The sequence below is a fragment of the Salvia hispanica genome, chromosome 6 (assembly GCF_023119035.1).
Source record: "Salvia hispanica cultivar TCC Black 2014 chromosome 6, UniMelb_Shisp_WGS_1.0, whole genome shotgun sequence".
NCBI classification, from domain to species: domain Eukaryota; kingdom Viridiplantae; phylum Streptophyta; class Magnoliopsida; order Lamiales; family Lamiaceae; genus Salvia; species Salvia hispanica.
The window spans coordinates 47,935,061-47,952,141 of record NC_062970.1 but is presented as its reverse complement, the minus strand read 5'-3'; the positions used below and the strand labels follow the sequence as shown (position 1 = coordinate 47,952,141).

General features: G+C 37.7%; 2 protein-coding genes across 3 annotated transcripts; both read right to left on the bottom strand.

Annotated features, from left to right (window-relative positions):
• Positions 1 to 729: 729 nt before the first annotated feature.
• On the bottom strand, positions 730 to 6,036 carry LOC125197172 (putative disease resistance RPP13-like protein 3). Of its 2 annotated transcripts, XM_048095881.1 has the most exons (4): positions 5,927 to 6,009; positions 5,333 to 5,448; positions 3,492 to 4,399; positions 730 to 2,544 (listed from the first exon to the last, which is right to left on the bottom strand). In XM_048095881.1, exons 2-4 carry the CDS (start codon positions 5,401 to 5,403, stop codon positions 770 to 772), a joined length of 2,754 nt encoding a protein of 917 aa, XP_047951838.1. In that variant the 5' UTR covers positions 5,404 to 5,448; positions 5,927 to 6,009; the 3' UTR covers positions 730 to 769. The 2 variants fall into 2 exon arrangements, with proteins under 2 accessions (XP_047951838.1, XP_047951839.1); XM_048095882.1 differs by lacking the exon at positions 5,333 to 5,448 and having other exon boundaries at positions 5,927 to 6,036.
• A 121-nt stretch (positions 6,037 to 6,157) lies between these two features.
• On the bottom strand, positions 6,158 to 9,783 carry LOC125192833 (putative disease resistance RPP13-like protein 3). The gene is made up of 3 exons (XM_048090495.1): positions 8,971 to 9,783; positions 6,397 to 8,174; positions 6,158 to 6,291 (listed from the first exon to the last, which is right to left on the bottom strand). Exons 1-2 carry the CDS (start codon positions 9,773 to 9,775, stop codon positions 6,406 to 6,408), a joined length of 2,574 nt encoding a protein of 857 aa, XP_047946452.1. The 5' UTR covers positions 9,776 to 9,783; the 3' UTR covers positions 6,158 to 6,291; positions 6,397 to 6,405.
• Positions 9,784 to 17,081: the final 7,298 nt, after the last annotated feature.

The following is a 17,081-nucleotide window of genomic DNA, read 5'->3' as shown; positions in this document are numbered from 1 at the left end:
ATCTATGTCCCTCCATGCTAAAAATAGTCCTCTTTTGCTACGACTATTTTTTAAAACTCATGTCGTCCCCAAACTCTATATTTAAGGGAGTAGATTCTCAATGCTGATGCATTATCTATAAGTACACTGATATAGAACAATACAATCTGATTCATCACCAAACTTCAGAAATTAAAACTAGTCTTTAAACCATGTATTTTTGTTGAGGTGCTGAGATTTGGTTCCTATAATTCCTACTTCAAAATAAATCCCATATCATCATAATCTGTTATGAACTTGAATCCTTCGAGTGGATTCTAACTCCAAAATATAAACAATACGTATGAAAACTTGAAGAAGAAAATTGGTAAACTAAACAAAAGCAAACATTCTATTACTTGTTTTTCATGCCATGCTTGAAAGTGCTTATAGAATTTATAGACTAATGACTAACCAACTAACCAATCCACTAATCCACTAACTATGAAACTAAATAACCGACTATCCACTAACTATGATGGAAACGTGATTAAATAACTGATGAAATGCTAAATCATATCACATATTTGTATCATAATCACACTATCTCTAATTGAGATTTCTATGCTATTGATGTTAGTAAATCTTCCCAACTTCTTTCGCCCAAGCTTTATGTAGAAGCTCTAACTTGAAAAATTTAGATAAATTGGAAACTTTTTACCTTTAATTTGGATTGCATAAATTTTACGAAGCCAAGGATTTAAAAATCACAAAAGGGGATAAAGGGAAAGAATAAACTTACAAAATAAAATTATGGACTAATATCCACTTCCACTATATCAGAGATCAAGCCAGAATTTCTGATCTTTGTTGCAATGTGTTTAGTTGTTACCATCTTTAACTTCCTCAGATATCTCATATAACAAATCTGTTCCGGGAGATTCTCCAAGTGTGGACAATTCTTGATTTCTAGTTCTTTTAGATATCGCATTCCTCCACTTTCAACACGAACATCTCTCAAATTCCACAACTCATTGATGCGTAGGATATCGAGAGAGGGAAAGCTTTGCTTCTCGATTACCATTTCTCGACCAATGTATGCATTCCGCAGTTTGATGACTTTCAGTCGACTCATTTTCGGTAACACTTGCATCGGGTCTTCGTCCAGACAAGTATTCACCAATACTAAGTAAGAAAGCAATCGAAGGGACTCAATGGCACTTGGTAGCCTAGCTAGGCGTCCGTCCAGTCGGAGTTTACGGAGTCTATCTAGAACACCAATCTCGTCCAAACATTGCATGCTTTTGAAACGAAATCCTCTCATGTTGAAGATTTCAAAGCTCTTTAACGTAGCCAATGATGCAAAGAGCTTGCTTGTATCCGAGTTTTCATCAATTTCTTCAATGCCCAATTTGTAGAGGCTGGACATCTTCTCCAAGCTCGAGACCGCATATGTCCAATCATAGATCGAGATGTGGGTTAAAGTCTCGAGATTCTGTAGCGCATCTACCTTCAAAGCCTTCCGGAAAATCACATCAGACATGTAGAGATGACGAAGGCTACCCATTTCATTGATAATATCCGGCACCTCCACCATAAAGTTTAGAGCTATATCGAGAATCTCAAGCTTTTCCAAGCCCCCAAACGAGTGTGGGATCTCTTGTATGTAATTGTTTCTCAATCCCAAATACCTTAACTCAATCAATGTGCCGATAGTTTGTGATAAAGTCTTTACCCCAAAATCTTCCATGTCGAGTATACTGAGTAGTTCAAAACTCTTCCAATAAGAAGAGCTAGCATTGTCCAAGTATCCCCCACCACCATGGAAGATGAGAGAAACAAGACATTTATCTTGATTCGTCGAGTAATGATGCTTCTCTCGTCTACATTGGACAACCCGATGAAGAGGACTCTGAGAGGGTATACCATTTTCATTATTCCTTAATTTCTGAAACCCTAATTCCTTCTCTGCTATTTTGATGGATAGCATGTGTAGTAGAGGATTGATGCGGCACCTTTTCACTTCAAAAAAAAGTCGGAAATCGTGCACGATTTCAATAATGGATTCACTGGCTAGAATGTATGTACATGGCTGTAATTGGTAATGTATAAATTCATCAACCATATATGTTGCAACTCTCTGTCTTTTTATTCCTCTTAGAGCCCAAATATGTTGCAACTTTTCTTCCCTCATGATTGCATTTTCCTTAAAAAAGGACATATACAAGAAACATGGCTTGAGCTCTTCATCCAATTTATGATACATCGGCTCCAATAACTTCAATGTTTCACTCAAATCAATTGAATCAAAAAGTTCTTCCAATTTCATCCCTGCAAGTCTTTGCCTTGCTTTATCCCTTGCAACATTTACTATAGCTAGTGGCAGACCCCAACATTTTTTCAGCATCTCTCTTCCCTTCCTCTCCAACTCCTTTGAGAATTTGTTCTCTTCACTTGTAAATTTATCAAAGGTTTTTGAAAACAATTGCCAGCTCTTATCAGAATCCAAAGATTTAACCTCATGAGTGTAAAAGATTTCGAAGTTACTTCGATGGCAACTGGTGAGCAACAATCTACTTCCGTTTCCTGATTATATACCATGTTAAGAACTTGATGCAAACAAGGAAACTCAAAAGGCTACTTAACTATGGAATCTTGAATAGGGTTTATAATTTGTTAAAGTGAATTGTCTCACATCAATCAAGTATAGCTAGGTTTAATCGTGAAATCTATCTTGAATTCGCTAATTAAGCACGAAAGATTACTTTAATTATGCCAACAAGTGTCTATTTTAACAAATCCTTATAATAGGTATAATTTGTTAGAATCCTAACACTATAAAAAAATGCAAACTACTGACGGAATTAGTGACGCCATCCAGTAGCTCCACAACTAGTGACAGAACTAGTGACTGAAATCTGTCAGTCACTAACTGGTGACAGATTACTCCGTCATTAATGCCAGGTAGTCGCCTAAAGTTCTGTCATAGTAAATTTAGTGACAGAAAAACCGTAACTAAAACTTTTTACCGACAAGTTTATTATTGACGGATCTGCCCAAACTTGATCTGGCACTAATCTGTTTAGTGAAGAAATTTCACTGATTAGTGATGGATTTTTCCGTCACTAATTGGCGACTGTTTTGTAGTGTTACAGATGATGGAAATTAAAGTGTGGCTACTTGCAACATTTAAGAAAATATGGCAAAATTGTCCCTAGTGTAAAATACATAACCAGCTAGTTCATATCATATAGGATGCTATGTAACGTACCACATGCGACCTAAGTTACAGACAAGTTCTTCATGTTAAAGTAAACTCAATTTATAATACTATATCTAAGTTTTATGTGTGATAAAAGCAGATATATTAACAGTTTAACACACGGAGAGTAGGAACAAAATGAATGCTTTTCATGCCTTGTAAAAGTATTTTAATTTCCATTTCTACCTAATGGTGAATTTAAGCATGCAGAATTACTTCTAACATAAGAAGAAAAAAGACAAATCAAGAAGAATTGAAAATGATAATATACCTTCTCCACACTGAAGACCTTTCTTTATCAATTCCAGTTGTACTTCTTTCGGAATATTGTCAAGAACTAAGAAATATGTCAATCCTTTCAGGATATCGGAAAGCAAGCTAGTGAGAATCTCGTTGTCCCTTTCGTGACTTAGTTGTATGAAGCCAGTCGAGAATGAGTCTTGCGGTGGGTGGTGCATTATAACGACATCTGGCAATTCAGGGTATTGGTGAAGCACCTCAGGGAAACTTTGGCTGCCCATTTGCTCCAAAACCTGGCGTATGAGTTCCACAAGCACCTCGTTTACACTCGTATAACTAGAAAGGGTTATCCATAAACGGGGCTTGAAGTTTGCAATGACGTCCGGATGGTTGTATACTTGTCTGGCAAGAGTCGTCATTCCTGCACCAATCATGCCTTTGATACTTGAAACGATGAAGTCCGGCCTATCGTTAAGAATTACTTTATCGACAAGCAGTTCCACGTCTTTCTCCAAGCCCACCACGATACCTACTTCTCCAACTCTTTGTGGTCTGCTCACCCCTTCACCAACTGCAAACTCCATCGCACGCTTTTTTGTCTCCCTCAGCCAATCTCGGATAGTGGCCAAGTGTGGGCAGAAAATGTCATTATCATTACCGAATGTTGTGAGGTGTACTGATCTTCGAGCCATCGCGACAAAGTCAGCAAGCAAATAACTCAGTCTGTCCCTCACTCGCCATTCCTTGTCTTTTAAGAAATCCAGCATCATTCTCAACTCATTTATTATCTCTTCGAGGATCCCTTTGAACTCCGTCATATTTGAAAACTCTAGATGATTAAATGGGGAGATACAGAATCCCGGAGTCTTAGCTAGAACAATCTCAAGTTGTTGTATTGCCATAAAAATGATGCTGCCCTCCGACATGTTTATAGGAAAACTGCATGAACAAAAATTGTAGTATGATTTTTCTAGTATATGATACAATCCTAAACTAGTGGCACACATATAAGTCAGTTGGAGTCAACCATTTACCTTTGATCATGAGTTTAGGTTTCCTATCTATGTGCTTATCAATTTGATGAAAAAACATGGATAAAAGTAAGCAAATAGATGGTTTGCCACCCAATGTGTGCCGTCCGTGGATGTTTTATTTAAAAGAGGGATGGATTGATGCGATTTCACATTGGTTCCGCATGAATGTGTAGAATAGATATAACTGGGAGTCAATGATGCAATTCCAGCATGACTTGGAGGCTAAGCAAATTATTTTTGGATTTTTATTTATTTCCTAGTTAGTAAATTAGTAGATGGAAAAATATTACTTGTTTTTCCTTCTACCAAATTAGGATTTCCTTTTTGTTTATTTCCTTTTAGTTATTTTCTTTAAGTTTTGTTTTACATAAATTTAGGACTTTCCTTTGCCTATATAAAGGCCTCATAGTTGGACTGAAAAGACAAACTTTGAATATTAAATTACTTTGAGTTTCTATACTGTAGAGTTCTCAATGCACCGAGTTCTTTATTTTTATGAGTTCAGTTATTCTCTATATGTTTGTGCATTAATTGGTATCACAATCCAGGTTGATTATCAAGGGATGTATGTAGACGTGGCGGTGCTTGTGGTGGCGATCGTGGTGGAGGATGCGTAGATCCCAAAAACGAAGAGGCTGCACGACAACGTGATCTGCGCAACATCAAGAACGACGATCTGAGACAGCAGGTTCGAGACCTCCAGTGATGACTTGCTCAACGGGAGACTTCAACCAAAGTAAATTCAGATTCAGATCTTTCTAATCATGACGATGATGACGGAAATAACCCTTTTGCTCGTGAGAAAAAGGAGCGTGAAAACGGGTACTATAGGGCTGACCTAGCACGTGATATCGACATGTGGATTGAGATTCCAGAATTTGAGGGTAAGACTCTTCTTGATGAGTTCATTTATTGGTTAAATACAATAGAACGTGTGTTCGATATCAAGAACATCTGTGACAACAAGAAGGCCAAGTTGGTTGCTACTAAATTGAAGAAACATGCTTAGAGACAACGAGTGAGGGAAAGAAAGACAAAAATCCAATCTTGGGAAAATATGAAAAAACTATTGTGGGGGAAATTTCTTCCTTCACACTATTGACATGATGCTTTAATTGAATACCATATTTTTATGGGACGAACGAAAATGGAAAGTGCATATATTTTTATGGGACGGAAGGAGTACTACTATATATACTCTAATTGAGATTTCTAAGGCTATTGAAGTTAGTAAATCTTCTTTAACTCATTTTCCCCAAAACTTTTTGTAGAAGCTTTAAGTTGAATCTTTGAAAAATATTCATTAAAGATTCAAAGAAATGGAAATTCGCTAACTAGTTTGGATCGAATAAACTGAAGAAAATGATTTCAAAACAGTGTATAAAACAACATAATCATATGAACCATAGAACTATCAAAGAAAAGAAATTACCTTTTTGTAATTATTTCTTCTTATCTTTGCTGGTGTGGAATCAATTTTCCGATTCAACTCTTTTCCTTTATCTTCGCCGGCAACTGTTATTTGAAATGGTATTTGGAAAGGGTTTTGAACAACAAATTCATAGACTTAATTGGTCAACTTGATTGGTAATTTTAAATGGATAAAATAAATACTAGTAGTATATGATTAATAGATTAGTTGACTTACACGATTGTAGAATCCTGCTCGACTCGATCACATTAATTAGATACAATTATGAAAAAAAGTTGAGATAAAATTCAGTAGACGACGAGGTAGGTTAGCGTGACGTCTGCCTCGTGTTTGAGCCATGCTTTGTGCTTCTTCAAGAGGTGCACCTGTGTCATAATTGGTAGGTGAGACCATTGCGAAAGTTAACTAGAAACACAATACAACAGAAGTATACACTGTCAAATGCCAACAGACAAAATATGTAAACTTACATAATAAAATCATGGACTAATATCCACTTCCAGTATATTAGGGAAGGAGCTCGAATTTCTGATCTTTGTTGCAATGTGTTTAGTTGTTACCATCTTGAACTTCCTCAGAAAAACCATGGACCCAATCCTTTCCGGGAGGGTCTCCAAGTGTGGACAGTTCTTGATTTCTAGTTCCTCCAAAAATACCATTCCCAATTCTCCGACCCGAAGCTCTCTCAAATTCCACAGCTCATTGATGCGCAGGACACCGAGCTTGTTAAAGCCATGATTCCCGATCACCATTTGTCGACCAGTGTACGCGTTTCGCATCCTGATGACTCGTAATTTAGGAATTTCCTGCAATACCGGCATTGGGTCTTCGTCAAGACAAGTATTCACCAAAACCAAGTATTCAAGACTTTGAAGGGAAGTCATGACACTTGGTAGCCTCGATAGACGTCCATCCAGTCGGAGGGCACGGATTCCATCTAGAACCCGAATCTCGTCCAAACATGGCATGCTTTTAAAACGAAATCCTCGCAACTTAAGGCGTCGCAACCTCTTAAACTCAGCCAGTGATGCAAAGAGCTTGCTGACATCCGAGTTTTCGTCAATTTCTTCAACACCCAATAGAAAGAGACGAGTCATCTTCCCCAAGCTCGAGACCTCGTATGTCCAATCATAGATAGAGATGTACCTTAGGATCTCGAGATTCTGTAGCACGTCTACCTTCAAAGGCTTTCGGTAAATCACATCAGACATGTAGAGATAACGAAGGCTACCCATTTCATTGATAATATTTGGCAACTCCACCAAAAAGTTTTGAGCTATGTCGAAAACCTCAAGCATTTCCAAGCCCTCCAACGAGTGTGGGATCTCTTGCAGGTAATTGTTCCTCAATCCCAAATACCGTAACCTAGTCAATGTGCCGATAGTTTCTGATAAAGTCTTCACCCCAAAATCTTCCATGTCGAGAATCCTGAGTAGCTCAAAACTCTTCCAATAGGACTGACTAGCATCGTCCAAGTAGCGACCACCACCATGAAAGATAAGAGAAACAAGATGTTTGTTGTCTTGATTCGTGGAGTGATTAAACTTGTCTCTTCCACAGTGGATAACACGATGACGAGGATTTTGAGAGTGCCGATTAATTCCATTGCTCCTTAGGATCTCAAAGCCGATTTCCTCCTCTGCTTTTTTTATGGATAGCTCATAGAGTAGAGGATTGATGCGATACCTGAAAAATTCAGAATCGTTCACGTATTCAATAATGGATTCACAAAGTAATTCATCTATACACGATCGTAACATGTGCATGCACTCTTCATTGGCCATGTATGGAATAGATCTTTCTGTGTTTAATCCGATTGCAGCCCAAATATGTCCCAACTTTTCTCCCCTTATTGTTGCATTTTCCTTCAAAAAGGACATATGCAAGAAACATGCCTTAAGTTGATCATCCAAGCTATGATAGACCGGCTCAAACAACTTCAATAATTCACCCAAATCAATTGAATCAAAAAGTTCTTCCCATTCAATCCCTGAAAGCCTTTGCTTAGCTTTCTGCCTTGCAACATCTATTATAGCTAGCGGCAAGCCCCCACATTTTTTCAACATATCTTTCGCCTTCCTCTCCAACTCCTTTGAGAATTTGTTCTCATCACTTGTAAATTTATCGATTGTTTTTGAAAACAATTGCCAGCTCTTTTTAGAATCCAAAGGTTTCATCTCGTGAGTATAAAAGTCGTCTTCTGTAATCTGATAGCGACTGGTGGTCAACAAATTACATCCACGGCAGCCTGGTTATATACCATATATTAAGAACTTGATGCAAAAAAGGTAGACTTAGAAGGACACTAAACTATATTAAGAACTTGATGCAAAAAAGGGAGACTTAGAAGGATACTAAACTATACTCTCTCCTTCCTACATTACTTGAGGCGTTTCTTTTCGGCATAAAGTTGTGTTTAATGACTTAAATAAAGTAGATGAGAGAATAAAGTAAAAGAAAAAATAAAGTAGGTGAGATTAAATGTTTTGTTTTTAGCTAAAAGAAGAAATGACTCAGGTAACTTGGGACAACCCAAAATTGAGTACGACTCAAGTAACTTGGGACAGAGGGAGTTATAAGAACTTGATGCAAAAAAAGGGAGACTTAGAAGTATGACAATTTACACTAATAAGTATAAGTATGAATTGACATTAATAAAACAAGAGTAACAAAATATGAATTTGGTCCAAAACATTCATTTTTTGAATAACAGGTCCATAGCAAATGAAAATGTCGACGAAGTAGTCCTTTTTTTGACAGTTCCATAAAAAAACTAACGGTCAACGCAAATTGCACATTGCACAGGCATGACCGTTAGTTTTTTTACGGAACCATCAAATAAGGACTACTCCGATAAGGATTTCATTTGTTATGGACCTGTTTTTCGAAAAGTGAATGTTTTAGACCAAATTCATATTTAAGTCATATGTTTAGGACCAAAATTGACCTTTACTCATAAAACAAATTAATTTGATTTCTACTAAATGTTAATAAGTTTAAGCATGCAGAATTAGTTCTAAGATAAGATATAAAAGCGAACATACCTTTGTATGGAAGACCATCTAATATGGATCGCAGCCACATTCCTTTCGGCACATTGTCGAGAACTATAAAATATGGCATTCCTTTTAGCTTTCCCCAAAGCATATTTTGGAGACTCAGGTTGTCCATTTCATCCAACGTCAATGGATCTTCGACATGTTCCCCCAACTTCTGTATCAGTTCCACAAGCACTTCATGTGCACTTGTGTCACTACTAGAAATCGTTACCCAAGCACGGAGCTTGAATCTTTCAACGATGTCTGGATGGTTGTACACTTGTCGGGCAAGAGTCGTCTTCCCGGCACCAATCATGCCTTTGATACATGAAATCACGAGGCGCGGCCTCTCATTAAGAACGGCTTTACCAAGAATCACTCTATCGATAATCTGTTCCACGTCTTTCTCCAACCCCAGCACGACACCTTCGTCTCCAACACTTTGTGAACTACTCGCCCCCTCGCCATCTCCAAAATTCATCATGCGCTTTCTTGTCTTCTTCATCCATTCTAGGACATAATACATCTCTTCATAGAAAGAGAGCTTAAACATGGATATGTTGTCTTTTGACACTTGAGCTATCTCAGCAAAGTCAGCTAGCAAATAATTTAGCTTGCTCCTCTCTCCTGATTCTCTCTCTCTATAGAAATCCAACGCCATTCTCATCTCATGTATAACCTCTGAAACGTGGCTTTTGCGAGAAGTCATGGAGGCCTCCGAGATATCTCTGTATCTGTCCTGCGTTGTATCCTCAGACTGCAGAAAACTTTCCAGATTCTGTATCACCTCTAAGATGAAGGCCTCCGACATGTTTCTAGGAAAACTGCGATTCTCAACATTTCTTTGATTTTTTTTTATAGCTTCTGATTCTAAATAGTACTCCCTCTGTCCCACTCAAAATGTCCACATTTCCTTTTTAGTTTATCCAATTCAAGATGTCTACTTTCTATATTTGGAAATGAATCACTTTCTTTCCTCTCTCCTTATTAAAATGCTAAATGACTTATTCGTTCATAGAATTATAGGGATGTAATTCTATGAAAAAAATGTCATTTTTGTTCATAGAATTCCATCTCTAGATGAGTTATTCACCCTACAAACATGCTTAATAGTAATACCAAATATCACATAAGTCATAAAATCATAATAATCCATTAAAAATAGTACTATCTTCTAATTCTAATTAAGATTTCTATGCTCTAACATGACAGCACACAATTTTCTTGCAATTAGATGTGGAATTGTGGATTTAGATAAATTGGAAACTTTTTAACTTTAATATGAATAGCATCAATATTATGAAACAAACGATTATAAAAATCTACTACAAAACAGCATAATCATGTGAATTTGAAAGTACTTAAAGAAAAGAACATAGTACCTTTTTTTTGTTCTTATATCTTCTTATCTTTGCCGGTGTGGATTTGATTTTTCCGATTCAACTCATTTCCTTATCTTCGCCGGCGAGTGTGAACTGAGAATTAGTGTGATATGTTTAAGAGTTGGAAGTAATTCTGAAGAACAAATTCATAGACTCCAATTGGATGGATATTAATTAAATGGGAAAATAAAATATGATTAATAGTTTAGCTGACTTATACACGTATAATAATATAAGCCATGTGAAAGGAAGCAAGTGGATGCAGTCACATAAATCAACAAGTTGCATAATTAATTACGATAAAATAAATAAAATTAATTAGATGGTTTCTGACCGATGCAGCCAGCTGCTATTATTGTTGTAAATTAATCCAATATTGTACTAAATCAATTTACTAATTTCGATTGCACAATATATATATATAATAGAAAGTCAAATTGTCGGCCATAATTTAAGATCACTGTCACACCTAATCTCAGTGCAATTATCTCCTAAACCAGTATAATTATAATTATCCTTGCGTTATTGTAACTTGCCTAAGCGAGCTAGTCCAAAAATGGGATTTTTGTTTTAAAAAACCATACTATAATGATGAGAAAAATTGTAGTAATTGAAAACTCTTCAAAATTGGGACTGATTTCCCAATTTCCCCATTCCCTTCAAACAATCACACCACAATAATTTGAAATTTCAAACAATCACACCACAATAGTTCAGCTGAAGATCCAAATTGCACATCCAAAACCCAAATAAAAGTAAAAATAAAATAAAATTATATACTCCATGTAAAGAAAATAGGGAGAAGTAAAACCTTGAAAACTCATATAAACTCTTAAACCTCAATACTCAACAACTAATTACTAATCATAATCATTCAGAGTGAATAAGAGGCAGCTATATAGTGGAGAAATGCACGGAATTAAAAAGTTAATTAAAAACAGGAAAAAACGAAAACAAAATCGAGGAAATTGAAATCTCGGCGGTGAAGAAAGCCCCAACTCGGTTGATTAACTCAAGAAAATCTTCTTTGGAATTTTCAGCCATCGGAATTTTGCAGAAACAATGTAAGAATAGAATTGAATTGGGGAAACTGAAGCTCAAGCTCCTGACAGAAAAAAAGGGGATTTGGAATTTTTCTGATTTTAGAGCGTCTCCGGTGGCACCCTTCTCAGTAGGACTTCCACTAGGACTTCCCACAAAAACCTCCTGTCACGTCATCACTAGGACTTCCCATTCCACTGTCAAATCACTAGGACTTCCCCTGCACTAGGACTTCCCACCGGGACTTCCCGCAATAAAATTAAATTCACAATTAAAACTAAAATTTACGGAATTAAAATTCGCCATGAATACGAACGGGCCCTATTTATAGAGTTTTTAAAAAAAAAGTAAAAAAAATTTAAAACTCGGACATCCGACTCTCGCCACAGTGGCGGACGTCTGCCCGCCCGTGGGTCGGATGTCCGAACCCATCCGACGGGCATTGGGGACGGGCGTGGGCGCCCTTCGTCGCCACTACGGCGGACGTCCGGTCGGACGTCGGCGACGTCCGCCATTGGAGAAGCTCTTACACCAAGTTTGTATTCCACCTTTTCAAACTAAACTTATTTTGGATAAATTGTGTTGTTTCTATGAATTTTGAAATGAATTACACTAAATTTATTATAGTTTTGACCAACTTAAATTTTAATTATTATTTTTATTTCACTTGAACAATAAAGTTTTGAGCACTATCAAAATGGAACTACCACACCTGATCCAGCTAATTATAATATTGCTTATAAGCGAGCTATTAAAGTTTTTCTTTCTTAAAACATTAAGTTTTTATTTCAATGGGACAAATCAAGTGAAAATAGTTTATGTTTATAAAGGATGGAGAGAGTATTTGCCCTTATAGTTTATGTCTTTAATGAACTTGGATGGATTGTGTCATGGCCCACCAACCAACCGACCAAACTGTCTCATTTAAGAAGAATGAAAAGGAGTTGAATCCTAATAACTTCGTAGGCCATCTCCAACAATTTACACCAAATTCAAATTCAAAAGGGAATTGAATCAAGCGATTCAACTGCCATTTACATTCCGGGAAAGAACAGTCAAAGAAGGCCGGAATTGAGCTTATGAATCCTGCTCGACAAGATCACCGTAATTAAATAAAATTATTAAAAAAAATGAGATAAAATACTCTAGGCCACGAGGTAGGTTAGCTTGAGTGTGGCTCGTGTTTGAGCCATGCTTTCTGCTTCTTCAGGAACCTCTTGTCCAAATTTCCCTTCAAGATATGGCATTCTGGTATCTTCATATTGGACATCTTTGCTGATGATAATTTTCTGGTTGTTAGGCTCTATGCACCATAATCTGTATCTCTTCACACCTTTTTGATACCCAACCATAACACACCTCAAAGCTCTAGCTTCTAGCTTACTTTGTCTGATGTGAGCATATGCCATGCAACCAAAAAATCTTGAGATTAGAGTAGTCATAGTCCCTTCCAAACCATGTAGGACTTCTGTTGATTAATGTAGCAGCCATACTAACAGCCTCCCCCCAAAATCTCTTGGGTAAACCTGAACTGAAAAGCATACATGATACACCAAACTCTCTCTAATATAGTTCTGTTCATATGCTCGGCAACTCCATTTTGTTGTGGATTACTAGGAGCTGTTCTATGTCTTCTAATACCCTTTTCTTTACGGTACTAATCAAACTACTTGCTTAGAAACTCCAAGCCATTGTCCGTTCTCAAGAACCTTTAGCATTTTTCCTTTTCTACCGCAACCTCCTTGCACCATTCTTTGAATTTAGTGAAGGTTTCAGACTTTTCCTTCAATATGAAAATCCATAGTTTCCTCGAGTAGTCATCAATTATTAACAAGAAATACTTGTCTCCTCCCATTGATACTGGTGTGGCTGGTCCCCATAGATCACTATGGGCATAGTCTGGGCAGATGATGAGTGAACTCCCTTTGGATATGGCATCTTCTTACTCTTACCAGGCATGCACTGGGAACATGTTCCTAGTTCCTCAGATTGATCTCCCAGCTTTATTGGGCCTTTCTTTATTAATTCTCTGATCCCATTTTCACCCAAATGCCCTAGCTTAGGTGCCATTGTCTGAGGGTAACTCTTCGCACTACATTCACAGCACTAGAAACACCTTCTGCTACCAATAATACAGATGATTATTCCTCCTTTCTTCCATCATGACCACCTTATCATTCTTGATAATTTTCATGATGCCTCCTGAACGAGTATCCACTTGCTTCTAAAGCACCAAGAGAAATAAGGTTTCTTTTAATTTCTAGAATATATCTTACCCCAGTTAGCAACCTCAGAGTACCATCATGAAGCCTCATCCTGACACTTCCAACACCTCTGATTTTGCAAATCTGATTATTGTCTAACAAAACTGATCCAGCCCCTTCAACCAAACTATCAAACCAACTTCTAATGGAACACATGAAAACTGCATCCTGAGTCCATGATCCAAGGCAAACCATCTGATCTTTCCATCACATTTAGAGCATGTGGAGCCTCCAGCTCCTCAACACAATCTGATGCATTCTTGGCATTTTCTTCCTCAGCCTGCTTTCTCTTCCAAGAGAAGCAATTTTTATTTAGATGTCCCGGTTTTTTGTAATAGTGGCAAGACCGGGTCTCTTTCTTAGATTCTTGAGTCTGGTTTCTAAAATTTTGATTGCTTCTGTCCATTGCCCTTTTTCTTGAACCCCTTCTTTCCTTTTGTTCCCTTGATGTTCAGACTTTCTGCAACAGAATCGTTACCTTGCTGCTCTCATTTTGAAGCTCTATGCACTTCAGCGTTGATTGCATTTCCTCCAGAGTTATAAAGGTCTCTCTCCCATAGAGCATAGCATCCTTGAGATACTCAAACAACTTTGGCATAGCATTTAATAGGATAATTGCCTGGTCTTCATCCTCAAGCTTGACATTAATATTCTCTAAGTCATCGAAGGTTTTGTTGAAGGTCTCCAACTGTTCCTCAATTCCTTTTTCATCAATGATCTTGAAGGAATACAACCTCTGCATGACATAGAGGTGATAAGCTAAGGACTTTGCAACTTCGCGTAGCACTTTATCCCCAAGATTTAGGATTATATCGCGCTATGAGCTCTTTCGGATCAACTTCCTCATCCTTTCCTTTTCCCTTCTCCTCGCCCCTCAAAGCATCAGCCAACCCCTGTTGCACAAGCATAGCTCTCATCTTGCCACAATCCGAAGTCGTTTCTTGGCCTCTAATCTGGAGATGGCCATCGTTGCTGTTCTTGCACCCGATCAGATTCCCACAGACGACAGCGCCACGTTGTGAATCCAAACGCAAGAAAAACAAATCGAACAAGAAACACGAAGGTTACGTGGTTCGGCACAAATGGCCTACGTCCACGGGCGAATCTGGAGATGTATTTTATCGATGGATTCATTCAAATTGAAGGATTACAACACACTCTAGCTCTCGGAGATTTACAGAATGAGTAACACTCTCAGCTCGCTCGAAGTCGACTTGCTTCGAGAGCACACACGCATAGCTAGAATTTTTCTATCTCTCTTTCTATATTTCATTATACTCCCCCACCTTTAAAAAATAGAAATTTTTAAAACGGCACAGATTTTAAAAGAGAAATACAGTAGGAAAAAAAAAAGTAATAATGGAGATATACCCAACATGCGAAAGAGCACCATTGAAAAAAAATAATGGAGAGGAAGAAAAAGAACGAACCCTAGTTGAGGTGCTAGTGTTTAAGAACTGTGAATGAGATAATAAATTAAATATTTTATTTCTCGATGTTTTTTGACGCCTAAGAGACTCTATTATTATAGAGTCCCTGCTTGATTCGACACGTACGACTCGGGAAAGAATCAAGAAGAAAACCCGAGAAGATTTAAATAAATCTAATCCTAAATGAGTTTGAAAATAAGACGAAACAGTTAACAAATAATTACAAGGAAATTATTAATAACGAGAACTAAAGTCATCGTATCTTGCGGGACTTGATCAGCATTAGGTTCGCTGGTTTGCTCCTCGTCGTCTGTTGGCTCCGATGTCCTAACAAAAGGCGGGTAGCTTGACATCTGAATTACAAAACACACAATAACAGAAGGGGATTATGGGAAAGAAGAAAAAGTATAACAAACAAAATATATAAACTTACAGAGTAAAATTATGGACTTATATCCACTTCCAGTATATTAGAGAACAGGCTCGACTTCCTCATCTCTTTTGCAATGCGATTAGTTGTTACTATCTTTAACTTCTTCAGCAAAAGCATCGACTCAATCTCTTTCGGGAGGGTGTACAAGAAGGGACAATTCTTGATTTCTAGTTCTTTCAAAGATATTGCTCCATTGAACCGAATATCACTCAAATTCCACATCTCATTGATGCGCAGGACACAGAGCTCAGAAAAGCTGTCCTTCCCGAACACCATTTGTCGACCAACGTATGCATTTCGCATTCTGATCGTTGATAAACTAGGAATTCCCTGCAATACTAGCATTGGGTCTTCGTCAAGACAAGTATTCACCAAAACCAAGTATCCAAGAGTTCGAGGGAAATTAATGGCACTTGGTAGCCTAGATATACGTCCATCCAGTTCGAGTTCACAGAGGTTACCTAGAACCCGTATCTCATCCAAACATGGCATGCTTTTAAAACGAAATCCTCGCAAATTAAGGCTTACCAAGCGCTCAAACATAGCAACTGATGCAAAGAGCTTGTTGACATCTGAGTTTTCATCAACTTCTTCAATATCCAATTCAAAAAGACTAGACATCTTCTCCAAGCTCGAGACCTCATATCTCCAATCATAAATCGAGATGTAGCTTAAGCGCTCAAGATTCTGTAGCACGTCTACCTTCAAAGGCTTTCGGTGAATCACATCAGACATGTAGAGATAATGAAGGCTACTCATTTCATTGATGATATCCGGCAACTCCACCATAAAGTTTTGAGCTATATCGAGAACCTCAAGCTTTTCCAAGCCCCCAAACGAGTGAGGGATCTCTTGTATGTAGTTGTTCCTCAATCCCAAATGCCGTAACCCAATCAATGTGCTGATAGTTTCTGATAAAGTCTTCACCCCAAAATCTTCCATGTCAAGCATACTGAGTAGTTCAAAACTCTTCCAATAGGACTTACTAGCATCATCCAAGTAGCGACCACCTCCATGAAAGATGAGAGAAGCAAGATGTTATTTGTCTTGATTCGTGGAGTGATTAAACTTGTCTCTGCCACAATGGATAACACGATGACGAGGATTTTGATGGATAGCTCCTTAGGATCTCAAAGCCGATTTCCTCCTCTGCTTTTTTTATGGATAGCTTGTAGAGTAGAGGATTGATGAGATATCTAAAGGATCCAGAATCGTTCGCAGGTTCAATAATGGATTCACAAAGTAATTCATCTTTCTGTGCTTAATCCGTTAACAACCCAAATATGTTCCAACTTTTCTCCCCTTATTATTGCACTTCCCTTAAAAAGGACATATACAAGAAACATGCCTTAACTTGATCATCCAAGCTACGATAGACCGGCGCAAATCTCTTTGGTTCTTCTTGATGTAATGATAAAAGGTAATCTCGTGTGGCATTTCATCAAACGGTTGGGGCATTAAATGAATAATGTACTTATACTTCAAGGCATTTCATTGACCGGTGCAAAGTTTTATAGGAAAATGATATGCTACAAATTAGCATCCTCATTCAACGAGCATACTTTAT

Coding starts and splice junctions, on each gene's coding strand:
- LOC125197172 (XM_048095881.1), bottom strand. CDS start 5,403: ATGAACTCATCAAGAAGAGTCTTACCCTCAAATTCTGGAATCTCAATC. Junction 4,400..5,332: donor ATGTCGATATCACGTGCTAG/GTCAGCCCTATA, acceptor TTGTTCATGCAG/TTTTCCTATAAACATGTCGG. Junction 2,545..3,491: donor AGGTCTTCAGTGTGGAGAAG/GTATATTATCAT, acceptor GTATATAATCAG/GAAACGGAAGTAGATTGTTG.
- LOC125192833 (XM_048090495.1), bottom strand. CDS start 9,775: ATGTCGGAGGCCTTCATCTTAGAGGTGATACAGAATCTGGAAAGTTTT. Junction 8,175..8,970: donor AGATGGTCTTCCATACAAAG/GTATGTTCGCTT, acceptor GTATATAACCAG/GCTGCCGTGGATGTAATTTG.